At 36.9% G+C, this 18,966-nt stretch overlaps 1 protein-coding gene across 6 annotated transcripts; it reads right to left on the bottom strand.

Moving 5' to 3' along the window:
• Window positions 1-1,338: 1,338 nt before the first annotated feature.
• On the bottom strand, window positions 1,339-17,699 carry ABRAXAS1 (abraxas 1, BRCA1 A complex subunit). Of its 6 annotated transcripts, XM_011218652.2 has the most exons (10): window positions 17,533-17,689; window positions 15,770-15,983; window positions 15,451-15,541; window positions 11,434-11,470; window positions 8,585-8,651; window positions 6,868-7,061; window positions 6,052-6,171; window positions 4,997-5,081; window positions 2,644-2,758; window positions 1,339-2,280 (listed from the first exon to the last, which is right to left on the bottom strand). In XM_011218652.2, the coding sequence occupies exons 2-10, from the start codon at window positions 15,776-15,778 to the stop codon at window positions 1,847-1,849; spliced, it is 1,152 nt and encodes a 383-aa protein (XP_011216954.1). In that variant the 5' UTR covers window positions 15,779-15,983; window positions 17,533-17,689; the 3' UTR covers window positions 1,339-1,846. The 6 variants fall into 6 exon arrangements, with proteins under 6 accessions (XP_011216954.1, XP_002912507.1, XP_034527485.1 ...); XM_002912461.4 differs by lacking the exon at window positions 15,770-15,983 and having other exon boundaries at window positions 17,533-17,699; XM_034671594.1 differs by lacking the exon at window positions 8,585-8,651.
• Between the last annotated feature and the right edge of the window lie 1,267 nt (window positions 17,700-18,966).

Here is an 18,966-nt window from a genome sequence, read left to right as displayed (position 1 = left end):
GGGGCAGAGGGAGAAGCAGACGCCTCGCTGAGCAGGGAGCCGGAAGCGGGACTTGATCCCAAGACCCTGAGATCATGACCTGGGCTGAAGGCAGATGCTTAACCAACTAGCCACCCAGGCGCTCCTATTTGTGGTTATTTCTAAGTTAGGCTTCAGATTGCCAACCTTCAGACTACTCCTCCCTCTGCCTGTGGTGTTACACCATAGTGCTTCTTAGGTAACCAGTTTAACAATCCCAACAGAAACTCATTTGTACAGAATATCCCTGCTGTTATGTGGGCTTCATTAGCACCCCATGGTAACTAATGCATGTTAACATAGATAAAAGATAGTTTTGATAGTAGCTAACAATTTGTTCTGTCACTTAGAAGTAGCAGATGAAAAAGCAATGGTCAAAGTGTATGTTCAGCATTTCATCCAGCGAGTAAAACATGAAGGCTTCATATGATGTACAGGCATCCTGGAAAATTCTCACAATTATGGAAAAGACAAATACAAAAAACACAGTAAAAGCTCTTTTAGCCAACTTCCACTTAACCAACTCACTGGGTTAAACTGAGGCTTTACCTCCTCAAAATCATACTGAAGCCCATGACTTAAACCTGCTGAGTTCTGCATTGCCAAGAGGCAGCTATTTTGTTCCCAGACCCGTGTTAGTTTTGTCTGTCATTGTATTCATGAAGTATGAGCATTAAAGTTATTGATTGTTGCATTGAAAATGAAGTAAATGCTTTTGAAAGATTTACAAAAAAATAACTACCTTTAAAAAAATAGTTGTCAAGTTAGGTGTGGTTAGGACAACTGAAGAACGTTGTAAGAAGGAGGGTGCTGTGAAATGAAAAAAAAGCATTTTGTACTTAGGTTGCTTTTCAAGTTTCTTTAAATTCTTCACTTTAAAGAACTAAAACTGGGAATTGTAAAGGTTAAATAATGGATGTGATTTACACAGGAACACCAATATACTCACAGAAAAGTTCCTAGTCCTATAACAAAAAGTTGACGAATGTACAATTCTGCTTTATGTTAAAATGAAATATCTGTGATAGACATACCCACACACGTATGTACCATTTTTTAGTCCCATTTTAACTGGCCTTTTCAGCTACTTGACCAGCTGCTGATCTTAGACACACTACATTACCAGGCTTGTTCTGTATTCAAATTCTGGATTCATTCAATTTTGTGTAGAGGACTCTAGACTAGGGAGGGAGATTTGTGCTGCATTATAGTTTTGCCATAATTAGAACTAACAAACAGAAATCTAGGACATGTAATTAAATTTGAACTCCGATTCAAATTCAATTATTCATTAAAGCAATACGTTTTCAATGCCTAATATTGCATGTTGTCCAGCATTTTATTTGGCAATCCTAGCCATTTATCATAACTTAAGGAGCAGGAATTACAAAGACTTAGATAAAAATGAAATGCATTTCATATTAACTTTAGACATCTTTTTTTTCTATTGTGAAAGTAAGGTTAGTTTTTCTTTTCCAATGCTAAAGAATGCTATAGAAATTTAAAAGAATATCATTTAAGCTTTTCCCTCAACAGTTTTATAAAAGAGCAAATAAGGGGGGGGCGCCTGGCTGGTTCAGTTGGTGGAACATACAGCTCTTGATCTTGGGGTTGTGGGTTCAAGCCCCATGTTGGGTGTAGGGGAATTACTTAAAATCTTTCACAAGGTGGGGGGGGGGACAAAGGTTATGGTTTTAAAATAAAGTGCTTTAAAAAATAAATGTACTAGAATTTATGTATTATTGCAAATACCTGAACATAGTAAAAACAATATAAATGGCTTTACCACCCTTCAGCCAATTAAAAATGTCCTTTTGGCCTAAAAGGATCAAAATGTAGGAGACTGTGGATAGTCACCAGAACCCTTCATTTTTTCAATGTCTTCATCTGTTTCAGGGCTGCTCATTGTAGGTGCTTTTTCTTGATTACTACTATCAGTATCTGTTTTAGATGGCTTGTTTTGTATCTCTACCGGCCGTGACTTCTTGAATTGCCATCCATCATCGGTATCTAAAGCTTTACGTTTAATCATTTGCGGTGCACTACTAGCTGGACTGGCTTCAGGAATGTCAGTGCATTCTACCATTAAGGTCAGGTTGTCTATCACATTGAGCTGGTGGTTGGCAGTACAGCTAGTTTTAGAAATATGCCTATTTTTCAAGGAGATAACACATGAATGAAGAAATTCGCGATCTGGAAAAAAGGTCCGTAAAGCTTGACAAAGAAAAATGTTCTCCTGCGGGTCTTTTTCGATGTTTTCTCCTAAAGAAAATAAAACAACAGTTCAACATACAATATTTGTTCTACAAAGCTTTTGTAGCAATCTATTTGTTAGTAAAGTCAAAAAGTCCTCTAAATTGAGGAAAATGGTGTGCATAATCCCAAATTCTAATTTATATGCCACTGTATTCTAAAAGTTTAAATTGTATTTTGTAATATTAACAATATAGTATAGCTACAATAATAGCAAGTTCTTTATTCAGCAGGATTTAAGAGTATTAATAAAACAATTATTTTTAACCCTAAGTTAGATGATCAGTTAGTGTAGCCAGCTCATCCATAATTCACATCAGTGAGAATTTTTTTAAAGCACAGAAGGTAGTGATGTGTGAACTTTTTACTTACGTGCTGCTTGAATTTGTGCCTGTTTTCTTTTTTTAATTTCCTGTTTCAATCTGGTTACATCCTTTAGTAGTTTCTCTACTGCTCTCTCACTATGTTCTACTTTCTTGCATATACTCTGCAAAATGAAATAATTTAAGGGCATAAATAAAATTCAAAGTTGTGTACTACAGTCTAGCTTCGCAAATTATAGAAAATTCTTTGTGGTACACAGTATCAAATATTCTTAGCCTTTATAAAACTTTATTTTGCCATTTTCTGAAGGAACTCAACAAGCACTTATACGGTGCTTTATAAGTTATAAAATGCTTTACAGATGTATTAACTTCCCATTTATACACAGCTTTATCACACCAGTTATCTGCTTGATAACACACAGAAATATTTCAGTCAGTTTGAAACAAAAAAATACTGTAGTATTTTGAGAGAATGCATATTTACTGCAAACATTTAATATTAAGAAACAACAAGGAAAAGTAATTACGTTTTATTGTTATGAAAAACTACTACAGGTTTTTAATTAGTGTAAAAGAAATGACTTTTGAAAAGCAGACTGGCTTTACTTGTCATCAGTTTTAAGTACTAGTTAAAATACCCTTTGATTCCATGACTTCATTTTGGGAATATATTTTAAGTAAATAATAAAACTTTATATATGATGATGTTTCTTAGTATAATATCAAATCAAAAGTAACTAATTTCCAATTATAGGGTAATAGGTTGTTACATCTAGTTTTAGAATGTTAGTTTTTTACTTCTTCATGCTTAGTTTTAAAATGGATGCATTTTAGGATATCTGCCCAGCCTATTTCTCACGATCTTGTCCACCATGCCATAAAAGTTCACCAGCAACCCCTTCATCAACTTTCACCCTAACTGACCCAGGGAGAGATACCACATAGCCAGCTGGCAAATCCCAGTCTTCTGAACAGATCTAAGTGCTGTTCTCTGGTTAGCCAGTGAATGAACAAACAGATCTGTAGGTACTATGAAGGAAACCATTGTGCAGACACAAAGGGAAAAAGTAAGTTCTGACGCATTCCAGCTCCTGGTTCCAATTCCTTCCTGAAGCTCAGCTGCTTTCTGCCTACAGTCCCTGTAATCCACCTCTACATTCCCTATTTTAGCTGGAGTTAGTACTTTTGACATAAGAGTTGTAATATATTGCTATATGAAATACACTGCCATTAAAAAAAGAGCTAAAGAATATGTAGTAAAAATGCTTAATGACATCAAATAAAAATCATGACACAAATTTGTAAGCCTCCATCACTGTCAACTATGTAAAAGCATGTACATAATTAGGGAAAAATTAGAAAATACGGCAAAGTGAAAATAGTTACGTTGCAGTGATGGGATTCTGGATGTTTCCCTATTTTCTAAAATTTCCATATTATCATTCACATTAAAAAACAGTGAGCAATATTAGTATAAAATGTATTAACCCTACTTCTCTTAATGTGCTGTATCGATGAGTATGGTACCAATGGAATATACTACTCAGATCTCCATTTGGAGGCATAGTTGACTAACAGCCCCAGCTACCATCCTTTTGGGTCTACTACTGAAGCCACGCTTCCCCTAGGCTGCTCTTAACCAATGACTGAGCACAGTGGGGTATTAGTACAAATCCATTCCAGTAGGATAACTTCGCTGAGACTCCCATCAGCCTGGCTGAAACCACTCTGGCCCTGCAGTCTAAAGCTCCCTCTACCCAACTGTCCTCCCTTTGTGTCTCTTTTCTCAGGTGTCAGACTCAGCATTACAAGTCTCCCTGCCTGCTCTTGCTCCTACCCCTTTTTTTCCTTCTCAGGCCTAATAAATCTCTTACATGTCTAATCCATCTTGAGGTCTACTTCTCAACTGATTCAGTGAGACAGAAGTTAGTACTGTGGTAGATTATTTTGTTCTCAAATACTGCTTCCCTTTTTATCCTGTAAAAGGATTATGTATATCCCTACTGCCATGAAACAGGGATATATAATCTGGCCAATGAAATGTGAGTAGAAGTGACATGCCAGCTCTGAGAAGTTTTAAGAGCTTTGTCAATGTCTACCAGCTTTCTTGCTCTTTGCCCTTGTCACGAGAAGAGCATGTCCTAATAAGGGCTGCTTTTTCACTCTGGCTCCTAGAATGAAGATGACACTTAGAATAAGAGCAGAGCTGCAGCCAAGATATGTGAGTGAGACTAAACTTTTGTTTATTAGACCACTGGGACTGAGGTCTTTGTTACTGAACCTAAACTACTACAAAAATATAAACCTAATCAAATGTCAAGTTCTCCCTAAAAAAATTTAGTTATCAATTTGATATGAACTCTAGAAGTAGTCTTTAAGTGTTTGATATGTTAACTTACCTTTAATTCCTCTTGTAAAGAAGCATACATTTCATTTATTTTATGTACCTCCTTTAAAGATCCATCTTCTGTAAAAAATTCAGAGCTGTAAAAATTACCATTTTGTCAGGCAAATGTACAGAGGTCATTTTAATGCTACAATGAAACACTTATTTGTAGTTGAGGAGCAAGAAATTTTTTTTTTACTGATTTTGTAGGGACCATATTTTGTCAACCTACTTGTTTCACATCAAAACCAATCAGAAAACTTAGTTCATATATCTTCACATTAGCGGACTTTGAAGCCTCTTAAGTACTATTGCCAGGACTCAAAAGAGGTTAAGAAAAATAAAGACTGAGGAGAGGGGGAGAAAAAGGTTTCTTTCTTGGCAATGGGGACCAGTCCATTTTAAAAATATTTTATTGAATTTAAGTCATCACTGACTGAAAGAGGCAACATTATATTATATACCAAAAAGGGGGAAAAAAGGGCCAAGGCATAGTTTGTAAAATATCCCAATTTGAGATGTAAAACTCTGGCTTAGAATCAATGAAGCATGGTCTTCAGTTTCTATAAAACGGTTAATCCTTGTGGGGACACAAAAATAAATAAATATCTAGTCCCTTACTCTTAGTTTCTATTCTAGTAAGCACTCTATAGTACCAGTGTTATTTCTGACATTAACTATTCCCTTAATGAACACAAAAAAGTTAGCGCTCAGAAGCCTCTAGGTATGAGTGAGTCTTGGCTAAAGCCTCATATTTTTGTCATTACTTAATATCCAGTCTAATTTCATGCCTTTAATCTAAACTGCTGCCTTAGAAAATTATTTTGAGACTAGCTACTTATTCTTAGAATACATATGTGGACACATACAGGATATAAAACACCCCCCCTTTTTTGTACATTATAAATGGACAAGTGCTAGAAGGAAATATGGAGAAAGTAAAAAGTCTGTTTTACTTGAATAAGGTGGTCATTAGTTTTCCTTTTATTTTTATTCTGCATAACAAAAAATTAATTTCAAAAAATGAATAGGAGTAAGTTTAGTGGGAAAGCAGCTGAAGAATCTCACCTGTGTGTTTTTACTGCTCGGCTAAAACCAGTGGATTCACAGGAACCTGGCACAGTTTTATAACCCAGTTGTTCAGACATGCCCAGATTGGCCACCACTAACGGTATTCTGTGAAAAAGTCTGAAGAAATAAAACTTTAAAATATAAACTTAAAGTTTATAAACTTAAACTTTATACTTGAAGTTTCCCCTACAAGATTAAAAAACAACAACAAAAAAACCCATTCCATACTACTTACCTGAGATAGAATTTACTGACTTGAGGCAAATGCCTTTAAAAGTGGTGAAATGTGCAGTGTAAGATAGCTGTGTGAAAGTAATATACTTCAATGGCTATTTTGACATGTAAAAATAGGCAGTATTGTTGAGATTTATCATGTCTTCCATGAATAGTAAAATTAATCTTAGTTGTTACTCCCTTACTTAATCTTCATGTTCCATGAGAATGCTATATTACTTGGGAGGGGGAATTAACTCATTTGGTGGGCCTTGCTTCCTTGCAGAGGTTAGAGAAAAGCTGCTCAAGTACCTAGGCTTAGTTCCATACTATGTCCTTTAGCAACCAGTTTTCCACTTTATGGTAAATAATAACAAATCCTCGGTGCCAAAAACACTCATCATCGTTCCATACTGGGCTTCTAATTTCCTTATCTAACCTTCATTTTCCCATCTATAAAGAAACACGGTAGACCAACTTTGGGGGGTTATTGTGACAATCTAATGCAACAATATTTGAAAATATGTGGTAAGAGGCAAAAGTACAATTGGATATATTTTTCTATTAACTGAAAATAGCCAGTGACTGGCCAACATTTACCCCTTCTGAGGTTTATATAAGGCATGCTCCAGCCGATGAGTAGAGCAGCTTTCTGTTATTATACTTGGTGTTAACAGTAGAAAAACAAGTTCCTGGCTTGAAAGATGATTCTGTAAGTTTTTGTGAAGCAGTCGCTCTCTAAATGTCATGATCTGGTCTGAATGACGGCGGAATTTGTACCAACCAACCACAGCCTGAGAGAAAATACAAAAAAAATATCAGGTGTACACCTTAATGGTTATAATTATTACATCTCACTATCATAATTAAGCAATAAAGTTGACAGCTTTAAAAATGGCTTTCTTAAATTTAGCAAGATTTGGGGCATATATAAACAAAGCACAAACAAGTATACACTTTACTTTTTTTTCTATTTATTTTATTTTATTTCTTTGAAGATTTTGTTTAAGAGAGAAAGAGAGAGCGAGAATGAGCTGGGAGGGGGAAAGGGCAGAGGGAGAAGCAGACACCCCGCCAATCAGGGAGCCCAATGGGGCAGGGCTCATCTCAAGACCCCAGGATCATGACCCCAGCCAAAGGCTCACCCAACCAACTGAGCCACCCAGGCGCCCCTACACTTTATTTTTAAAGTATGCAAAGTGACTTACGGTCAAATTACTTTCCATTCAGTTAAAGGGCTACTATTTTATTAGTATAGGGGAAAAAATTCCTAACTTCCTCTAGTTTCTTTATGGTATTTTGCATTTTAAAATCTTAGTCTTTAGTCAAAATTTAAATGAAGAAAATGTCAATGAAAACAAGTTAACTTCCTGTTCGGGTACTTGGTTAGCTAAGTAAGTAAACTGAACCCAATAACTTTTAACTGAAATTTATATGGGAATGATATCACCTACCCCACAGAATTGGTTTCAAAATTGAGTAAGATCAGATGAAATGGTTTTATAAACTGTAACATCTGCTGAACAAATTTGTATTACTAAATTTTTTTAAACTGGAAATAAATCTCATTCACTGAGAACTTAATAATTATAAGAGAAAAGCAACCACTGTGCTTAGAGATCGGCGTGTGACAACTTTAGCAACTACGTTTTATATCTGCACATTTAAACTGAGGAATTTAAAATGAGTTCTCTTCTTTTTAAAACTAAAAACTTTTTACAGGTACATTTTAAGTATCCAAATATAATCGGGGGGAAAGCCCAAAGCATTTTCATCAAAGGATGGTTTTTAAAAGAAACTTCTTTTACTGAATCTACTTTTATTCTCAAGAGTTCAAAATGTTTTAAGAAGAAAATACCCATCCCCCCCATTTGTATTTGGGAAAAAACCCTATTTTGATCACTCAACAAGTCTTAATTAAATACCAAGTATGCAGTAGAGGGTTCCAGTGAGATTCTATATAGCAAAGTGCTAGTAACTGCAGCTATGTAAAAAGTTAGTAATGAATTAAGTCCTAGAATAAATGGTACTTGGAAGGGGTATGGTAGCAATGTAGAAGAGGAAGAGATCAATGCTAATTAGAATAGCTGAGGATGAGAACAAGATTAATACTTTTAATGACTAGTTTTGCTCTGAGAGCAAAATTTCTGAATTTCTGGAAAGAACAAGCCTTTCTTCACCTGCTTACATGACATTGTGAAGACAAGTGCTGCTTAAAAATTTTGTTAAAGTATTACACGTTTTTCAGAGCTGAAAATAATATATATAATACCAAACAAACAAACAAACCAGATACAAAAGGTAAGTCAGGGAATACCTTTTTGACACTTGATAATATTTTCTTCAGTGCTTGCTCATTTAGTTCACCAGAAGAATTATAAAAGCTGTAAAAGCCCAAATTAAAGGCATTTCAAATAGGCTAAAAATATGATTTTATTAGCACTTTTAATTTTAGTTACTCCTTACCCAACCAAAATCCATATACCCACTTGCTGGTCAGATGAAGTTCTAAAAATAATAACAGAGAAGTTTCTCAAATTAACAGACTTAAAGTGATAGAAATATGAGGCCCATAAACAATGAGAAAGGAAAAGGAGTGGAGAAACTTCAAGAAATAAGTTTGGGCATCACATTTTTTTAAGCCTAAAACAAAACAAACTATCCATTAAACATAAGCTTTAAACATGGCCAGTTCACAATTCCTTCACGGTTTACTTATTAAAACTTTTTTTTACAATATTGATACATACAAAAGAATGTATAAGTAATGAAACACAACAACAAAAAGACAGTTTATTCACTGCTAATTCCAAAAGCTATACCTCTAATCAAGTTGAGAAGTGCTTTAGGAGCTGGTTGGTTTTGGAGTGTTTTTTGTGGGGGAGGGGGCAAGGGGTTTAGATACTGGTTTAGTTTAGTGGTCTTTGTTCTGCTGGAATGTCAAAGATACTAGGGAGAATTGAAAGATAATTCTAAAAGATTTGGAAGTAAAGTGTTTACTTCCAGCTTTCTTCCTTCTCCAGTAAAAGGGACTGCAGATAATAGGTTCCTCCTTTTAACATTCACTGAAATAAACAATATTCTTTTCTATGATGGTGAAATACCTGCTATGCAAAATCCTTTATAAATATTCACTGTAATAGGCTTTTACTAGTAGTTCTAATCTGTACCAAAATTTAGTTATGTCAAACTGAAAAAAAAGATATCCTAATAAGCAATATTTTTTTTAACTTACAAAGACTTACATTAAAAATCCTCTATCAAAAAATTTTAATGGGAAAATAGACAAAATGGAGTGTTTCACCTATCAAAAGGGGATTTCAACTGATCAAACAGATCCCTCCACTTTACCTGTTTATTATTCTAACATGAATACTCTAAATACAAGAGTTTATTCCTGTATTTCTCTAGCAGGGTCCACTTCCCACTTCTCAAACTGGGGCATAAGGCAATACACCAGGTATATAAGAAACAACAGGATAACAGTGTACACTCTGTGCAAACACTGTTTTTATGTGAAGTTCCTGGGAAGGGGGGCCATTTTTATATACAAAGATATTGTGCAGAATTCATGTTAAACTGCATAATTTTTTAAGTGACTAAGTTTTAGGCTTCAGTGGACTGTTTTCCAGATGTTTCCTCCAGATTCTTGATAAGTGATTTGGTGTTTTTCAGTGGAAAACTTTGAAAAACAGTGTTATTAGAAAAGGAGTGGCAAACTTTTCTGTAAAGGGCCAGACAGTAAATATTTTAGGCTTTGCTGGACACAGTCTCTGCTGCATATTCCTCTGTTGTTCTTTTTGTTTTTTAAACAACCCTTAAACAATATATTAACTATTCATAGATGGCGTATAAAAATGGGCCATACTTTGGCACCCTCTGTATTAGCACATAAAACTGGGGATTAAAGTTTATCCAACTGGGACTCCAAGAAGTATGGTATCAAAAGGCTTTAACATGTTTACCTGTATTATTTAAAACAATACCATTAACCAGTTCTGTGGCATTGGTTATATCATGAACTTTTTAGGCCTATTGTTTTGCTAAGCAAAAATGAAGTGTGTAGAAAATTTTACTGAATGACAGCCTTTTCAGGGGGTTCTCCTTATGCCTCCCTCCCCTTTATCTTGTGAGGCTAAAAAGCTGAGGGTTTCTCATCACTGCATCAGATGGGCTTCCTCCATTCTAAGACTCTATTAAGTTGGTATAATTATTTAAGGCAGTTGCCAGTAGATTTTAAATCACTTTTTCTTTTCACTCTTCCTTCCTAATCTTTTGCTGCTCCAGAGTCCTCAGGAAAGTATGTTTTATGAGTCTGCACCAAGAATCCCTCATTCAACAAATATTTTTATATGTCCATTGTATGTAAAACACTATCCAAATTCTCTCTCTTTCTGGTAGCCTTGATTTCTGTCATCCCCAACCACAGATCCTTTTCACCCTTACCGTATGCTCCACTGCAATTCTTATACAACCTAAGTGTACATACAGTGTGACTGTAATATAGAAATACTGATTTTTCAACTACGGTTTATATAAATCATAAAGTTACTTCATTAAAACTACACATGTTGTGGTTACAGGTGTTTATGAAAACTCAAAATTTATGTGTGTACTTTTCTATATATATATGTTATACCTCAGTGGAAAGTTTTTAAAAATATCATAGCCTATTAGGGCTACAGTACTATCTGTAGGACTAATAACACAAATTTTCACCATAGGAAGGCAAGAGGAAGCAGTCTGGATAAAAAACCTAATCAGTTAACAGACAAAAGATTAAATATGTGGTAAGTGAGAAAACAAATGATGAAATAAGCTGAATGAAAGAGCAGAAAAAAGGGCTGCTGCTGACGTACGAGAACTGTCACTGAGTTTATAATATGCAATGAGGTGACTGAGTGTGAGAAAAGCAATCCTCTAGGTAAACTGGTACCTGGGAGAGTCAGTGGAGACCAGCTAAAGCACGCATATAAATACAGAGAAAGAACCATAAGACAGAGTTGAAATGAACAAGTGAATTTTCAGGTATTTTTTAAAAAGTCTTTTCATTTTTATCAGTACCACCATGTATAAACTGATAATTAAGATGTTTTATTTTAAAAATTATTTTATTTGCAGAGAGTAATTTTCACAATGGATCATTTACTTGCTCTTACAACGTACCTGAAAAGCTGATAGCATGGAATATATTTCTGGATGTCTGGAAAAAAGGAATTTTTTGTTATGATTACATTGATTATCATTTGAATAGCATATACTGAGCACTTCACATATGAATGGCATATATTGAGCAAAGAAGTACTTTAACATTATCTCATTTAATCCACACAACAAACCTATGACACAGATGTTATATCAGTCCTTCCATTTAAAGATGAGGTAACAGGCAGAGAGAATGGTGGGGCCAAAATTCAAACCCAGTGCCTCAGTCTTAACTAGAACACTACATCCCCTCTAAACAGGTTTAATAATGACTGGCAACACAAGAGATAAATTTAAAGTTACTATATTTTCATAGAGTTCTAAAAAGGTTATGCTCTACTTTTACCCAGTTGATAACAGCTGCTAAAGGCATTATCTTTTATTTTTTTTATTTTTTATTTTTTAAAGATTTTATTTATTTATTCGACAGAGATAGAGACAGCCAGCGAGAGAGGGAACACAAGCAGGGGGAGGAAGAAGCAGGCTCACAGCGGAGGAGCCTGATGTGGGGCTCGGAGCCTGATGTGGGGCTGGATCCCATAACGCCGGGATCACACCCTGAGCCGAAAGCAGACGCTTAGCGACTGAGCCACCCAGGTGCCTTGGGAGTTTTATTCGTGTTAATAAAAATACATCTAAATACATCTAAATTCTGTGCAAAAGAGAAGAAATTCTATGGCATAAGACACCATTATATATCTTGTAAGAAATATCAAGATGAATATGGTGTTCCCCCTATCATTCCAAACTTTCAGATCTTTCAAACTTATTGAAGGAACAGTTAGGAGTGAAACATCCACACCTGCTAACACAGAAACTCATCAAGAGAATACAAGTTCTGGGGTGCCTGGCTGGCTCAGTTGGCAGAGCATGCGACTCTTGACCTCAGGGTTGAGAATCTGAGCCCCACTTTGGGTGCAGAGATTACTTTAAAAACAACAACAAAGAGAATACAAGTTCTTCTCAGCTTCCCACTTTAAAGTGTCCCTTGTGTCAAAAATAAAATTTTACCAGACAGCATTTGCTGGATCACTTAACAGCAATCATCTATTTCAGAAAGTTCCCGTGACATGTCCTATTTGTGTGTCTCTTCTTTGGGCAGATCCTAGCCAGATTACTAGACATTTTTTTAGTCACTTAAATCAAAAACATCAGTTTAGAATCTGACTCTTCAGCTAGATGAGGAAACAGATTATCAAACTGCTGTTGAACAATCTCTTCAAGTAAACATCTAAAGGCTGGAGACATCTATGCATGTTTGTACCTGCAAGTGCCTTCTTTAAAGAGAAAACTACATGAAATCACCATTTCAATAACTTTATGTGTATATTAATAAAATTAATTCAGTCTTTTAAAAAAAAAGGAAAAGTGATCATCCTCCTTAGACATTTTTCTTCTAGCAATGTATGTTATCCTCAGATAAATCCCTGTCTGAAAAACAAAACAAAACTGAACAGAAATGGTCTGGTAGTGATAACTGGCCAAATATATGCTGGTGTATGTTTGGAAATGTGTAGGATGAAAATCTCATTAACTAAAGAAGTGTAGTAATTTGTAGAGCTTGGATTTTACTTGTTAGTCATCTAGTGATCCAACATTTTAAAATAATCTGAGCAAATACTTAAGTGTTCCTTCAGCACTTGCCTAAAACCCTGAAGCTTAGCATTGTTCCCAGCACAATGGTGTTGTTCAATAAATGGTTGTTTAATTAAACTCCTTAATGTTTGATTACTTTGGGCAACATGCCAATTACAGTTAGGGGGGGAAAATGTCCCAACGGTTTGCTTTTAAAGCTTGTGTCTGGGGCGGGTGGGTGGCTCAGTGGGTTAAGTGTCAGACTCTTGGTTTTGGCTCAGGTCATGATCTCAGGGTCCTGAAATTTAAGCCCAAAGTGAGTTCCATGCTGAGTGTCAGTGTGGAAGCTGCTTAAGATTTTCTCTCCCTCTGCCCCTCATCCCCTCAAATAAATGAATCTTAAAAAAAATAAAGCTTGTGTCTCAGCAGGAAAAAACACCATTAACAAAGTAAAATTACAAACTGTATAAACATATAACACAGGACAAAAGGCCAATTACCTTGAGTTGTAACATGGTATTACAAATCAGTCAGAAAAAGCAAAATAATTCAGCAGAAATACAGTCAAAGCATGCAATAGGCCTGTCCTTTTCAAAAAACAAAAGCTGCCCACAGAGTAATAAACACTCAACCTCATTTGTAATTAAGAAATACAAATTAAAATTATTTTTATTTATCAAATTGGCAAAGATTAAAAAATTGGATAATACCTACTGGTGGCAACAGTATGGGGACCCACGCATTTTTACATATTGTGGAGGAGTCTTAAGATAGCATGACTTTTCCAAAGGCAATGGCTACAAGGAATTTGACTTTCCAACAGACTCAAGGCATAGAGATATATGCACTACGAAGTGTTTTCTATAAACAAAAAAATAGTAAGTCATTCATTGCTGATTATATAAGTGATGGTATGTAGATACAGCAGGAATATAGAGCCATTAGAAAGAGGGACAAACTATACACATTGATACTATTCTGCACTAATAAAACAGTATCAGTGGAGATACTTATCCTGGAACTATTTATCCATATATAGTATAATCCCATTTGTGTATATAAAAATATATACACATTTATATACGTGTTTATTGTTAATGAGCGAAAAAATACTCGTAAAACAGGGGTTGCCAAAGAGACTCTAATGAGACTGAATTTACTTTATATATTTACTTTACACATATATACATTTATATACATATGTAAATTTACAGATATACTTCCATTTTTAGCCTTTTAAAGTGGCAAACAAAAAAATGACATACAGGACTATCAACTGATACAATCTTTCTGGAAAGCAATTTGCTAATATAGATCAAGAACCTTAAAAATGCTCAAACCCTTTGACACCATAATACCACCTCCAGAAAAATGTATAATAAATGTAGAAAAATGTATAAGGATGTTCACTGTGGCATAATTTGTGAAAATGAAAAACTGGAAACTGATTATAATTTATTTAAAGGACTGCTGAAATCACAGAGAATACAATGCAGTTATAAACAATAATACTTAGAGGCTTATTTAACATGGGAAAGTGGTCATGACACAATCTAATGTCATCATGCCACTTTTTTTTTTTTTAAAGATTTTATTTATTTATTTGACAGAGATAGAGACAGCCAGCGAGAGAGGGAACACAAGCAGGGGGAGTGGGAGAGGAAGAAGCAGGCTCACAGCAGAAAAGCCCAACGTAGGGCTCGATCCCAGAACGCCAGGATCACGCCCTGAGCTGAAGGCAGACGCTCAATGACTGAGCCACCCAGGCGCCCCAATCATGCCACATTTTTTTAATAAAACCCACCGCCAATTTTGTTTTTCAAAATATGCTTAGAAAAAAAATCATGTATTAGGTAAGCAGAAAAGCCCCTATATATTTCAAAGCTCCCTTTGCCCTTCTTCCTGAGAGAATAGCTGCCACCTGCTGCAGGTGCTTTTCCTCCCACTCCTCAACCTCTCTGCAGGCTGGCCTTTTCCCCATTACACTCCACAAGTTCTGAGGATTTTCAGTGATTTCATCACAGTTTTTTCAGTACTCCTCTTCCAACTTTTCTGCTGATTTAATGTTTTTGTCTGAACTGCTTTATTTTGTTTTATTTATTCATTTTTTTTGGTCTTGCTTGCTGGTTCCTTCTCCTTTTGCTGGGCCATCTTCCTGCCACTTAAATATAAGCAGGAGCTACTCCACCCTTGTTTCCCCATGGTAGTCTTATCTGCATTCTATGTCCCACACTCTTTCTTGCTTTAGCAGGCCACGGCCATAATTTTAATTGAGAAATGAATGCAATAAAATTTGCTTTAAAATGTTTTATCTGTTTCTTAAAACAATTTAAAAACTAATTTATGCTGCTCCCATTCAGCATAAACCACCAAATATAAGAGACACAGAAGTAAGTGACTCACCAATTGTATAAATAACTTCAACATCATCCATTTGGGAATCAGTAATACTATTCTTGGCTTCACCTTTCACTTCCCCAAGAAGAAAACCTTCCTATAAAGATAAAAATAAGCAGTATATGGAATATCGTGATTGAATTAACAACTCACTTAACTAACCAATATTTCCCAAGTGTTTCACAATGTATACAAAGTGTGTGCTACAGCCCCTGGTACTCAAAAGAAAGACCAGGTGCATTTCCAGCGTAGTTAGGAAACATGAACAGTAGAAAGACTGTAAATAAAATAATAAAATGAGTAGAAGAGATTGTAAATACCACACCTGGAACATAAAGGGCTTAAAGCCAGAAATGAGCACACAATGTTTGAAGAAGGAGGAGCAGAGCAGTTTGCCTTCGAACAAAGAAGGCTCCCATTTCTGAATAATGAAATCATAGATAGATGGGAATAGCGCCGATAATGGAACATCCCAAATAACTGGTCAAGGACTCTGGATTCATGGCACGTGCTTCTGGAAGCCAGTGGATGCTTCTGAGCTATGAAATGACACAATGATTAGTGTTCTTAGATTAAAAATTGTACAAAATATTAAAGATCTGGAATTCATTCTAAAAGGGAAGCTGTGAGCCCTGTTTTTAAAATGCAGGCATTTGTCTTTCAATTTCAAACTTTTTAATTATTTCACTTGGCATATTTAAAGACCCAATATGCTTAAAAGACAATAAAGATTTTATCTTCTTTATAATTCGTTAAGAATGCCCCCCCCACTCCATTAAAAAAAACCACAAGCCGAATGTTTCAATAATGTGTCTTTACTGGAGTCGTGGGGTAACAATCCAGAACTCGATAGCCTGTGTTCAAGATAAACCCTGGGAAAGGAAGCGGGGTCAATCCAAGTACAGCTATCCAGAAAACCACCTTTTAAAGATGTTAGGAAAAAGATGTAAGAAATAAGAGCCCATCTAACATTATGGTACTTCTCAAGAGCTAATACTTTAAGCTAGAGACTTAAGGACCCATTCTGTTTATATTCACACTAAGACATTCCAGAATGATTTCCACAGTTGCACACAGTTTAAATCACCATATATTTGCTCTCAGCTGGGTGTTAATCTACAAGGTTATTTAAAATTGTATACATGAAAAATATCACTTCCAACCTTATTAGGATTGTGCCAAAAAATTTTAGAGACAACAGACTTTATAAAATGAAGGGCACAATATTTAGCAGAAATCAGTAGGCTTTGTTCAGTACGGTATTCTTTAAACTGTACTAGCATACTAAACACTTAAATCTAAGACATTACTTCTCAGGCTCAAAGTTTTACAGTATTTTTCTGATTTCATAAAAGTTTTGAAAACGTGTACTGTATTTAAAAAACTACTTCATTACGTCATCCAGACATTTTGAACCTGGCAGAAGTATGAAATAATAACTAATATTTGAGGATAAACTTAAATGGTCCATTATAATGGAATGCATCAGAAAAGGAACTGAGGCCTCACAATTTCAAAAATTTGACACCAATGTAAACAAAAGTCAGATATCTGATACACCAAATTAGACTTCGTCATCCACTAAGCCTTCCCCCAAGACAGCCACAGGATGCATCTTCTACAATTCCCTCACTAGCCTACTATTTCAACAAACACGCACAGTGGCTGCTGTGCACGAGAAAATTTAGCTGTCTTTGAAAACTACTGACGGTAGTGAGGAGAAACGGAAAGTTAACCGGCCACCTTCCTAGCGTAGTGGGAGAACGCTCTGTGAACTTTCCATCCTTTCACAACCAAGTTTAACCAGAAAAAAAGGGGGACGCTGGAAGAGAGAAACGGGGGCATGTGGGACACTACGGTCAGGGCGAAGAAATAAACACTGGTTAGAAGAGGGAGGGCTAGTCCTGGAAAAGACTTGGCGGGCGGGAGGCACACCTAGGACGGCCCAGGAGCGGGGGAAGGCAGAGCGCCAGGGCAGAAAGCCGGCGGGGAGCTCGTGGGCGGGGACCGGGGCAACGGCAGCGGCGGGGCGCCCGCGCGGAGCCTCTTCTCAGGCGACGCCGGAGCCCGCCTCGCCCCTCGTCTCACCGTGTCCGAGTCGGTGTTGAGATGCTGGAAAGCGAGCGCGCCGAGCACAAATCCAGAGAGCACCGCAGACGTGCTCTCGCCCTCCATGCTTCCGCAAGCGCAGCGCCGCGAGAGGGTGCGGAGGCGGTGCGCGCCTGGCCGGGTCCTTAAGCGTCGCGGCGGCAAGGCGGGGCCGAGCGGGTAGGCGGGGCCTGCGCCGGCGCACAAGAAGTCGCTCGCGAGAAGCCGCGCGCTCTGCGGAGGGAGCGGCCCGGGGAGGCGCGGACGCCCTTTGTGGGGAAGGGTGCGGCCAGGTGGCGGTTCCTGGCGGAGCCGGCCTCGGTGGGTTCTTCCCAGGCAGCGCGGTCGGGGCCGCGTCATGGCTTCGGCTTCAGATTTTGCCCTGAAGGCCGCTGGGTGTTGGGACACCTTTGCAGAGCACCATGAAGCGCATTTGGGTGGCCAGCTGCTGCTGAGCGATCCGTGGCATATATGCAGACTATAAAAAAATGAACAACGCTGACAGAATAGAAGAATTGCTTATGTAATTGTAATAGCACAATGGAAATGCTGTGTTTATGGTTCCAAAGTGCATGATACTGCCTTTTACTCACTGAAACTTCTAGAGTACTAGTACCCCTTTCAGAGACTTAACTCCTCTAGAACTCTCCAGTTATGGTCTATCCCGTGGGGGTGGGATGGCTTGGGTTTCTTTGAAGGTTTGCTAACTTTCAGAAAATTAAGGACTCAGGGTAATTTAATGAATACACTGATTATAAACATCGTTCTGACAGTTTAATGATATGTAAGCCATGCTGTGTTGGGTCATTTGATATAAATGGTAAGGGGAGTGGGAAGACCAGGGCTTGACAATATTCCACGCACAAATATGTAAAGCTCTGTTTCTTTCTTTTCTTTTTTCTTTTTTTTTAAAGATTTTATTTATTTGACAGAGACAGCCAGCTAGAGAGGGAGCGCAAGCAGGGGGAGTGGGAAAGGGAGAAGCAGGCTCCCAGCGGAGGACCCCATACAGGCTTGATCCCAGGACTCCGGGATAGCGCCCTGAGCAGAAGGCAGACGCTTAACGGCTGAGCCACCCAGGCACCCCTAAAGCTATGTTTCTTAAGTGATTAAAAGTCAGAAAAATATCAGACTCCTGAATTGAGTTAGTATTGCACATTTCTGGGTTTTGTTGTGTGGTAGCCCTGTTTGGCTGAGTAACACCTTGAAGACGTGTAGAATTATGTGTTTATTACCTAAGATTAAGTTTCTTGCCTTCATTTCAATAAAATCATTGTTGATATGAAAAGATTTTTTCACATAATTTCTGTTTTATAAATGGTAATGATGTAAAGGATTAAAAAATAAAATGTTACACTATTTCAAGAGACCAGAAATAAACCCTCAATACAAAGTCAAATAATTTTCAGTAAGTTTGTCAAGACCATTCGTTAG

Source organism: Ailuropoda melanoleuca, chromosome 11, assembly GCF_002007445.2.
Source record: "Ailuropoda melanoleuca isolate Jingjing chromosome 11, ASM200744v2, whole genome shotgun sequence".
NCBI lineage: Eukaryota > Metazoa > Chordata > Mammalia > Carnivora > Ursidae > Ailuropoda > Ailuropoda melanoleuca.
The sequence above is the reverse complement of the archived record's forward strand: the minus strand, read 5'-3'. Positions and strand labels throughout refer to the sequence as shown.

Coding starts and splice junctions, on each gene's coding strand:
- ABRAXAS1 (XM_002912461.4), bottom strand. CDS start 17,619: ATGGAGGGCGAGAGCACGTCTGCGGTGCTCTCTGGATTTGTGCTCGGC. Junction 11,471..15,450: donor TGAAGTTATTTATACAATTG/GTGAGTCACTTA, acceptor CCTTTTTTCCAG/ACATCCAGAAATATATTCCA. Junction 2,281..2,643: donor GGCACAAATTCAAGCAGCAC/GTAAGTAAAAAG, acceptor TATTTTCTTTAG/GAGAAAACATCGAAAAAGAC.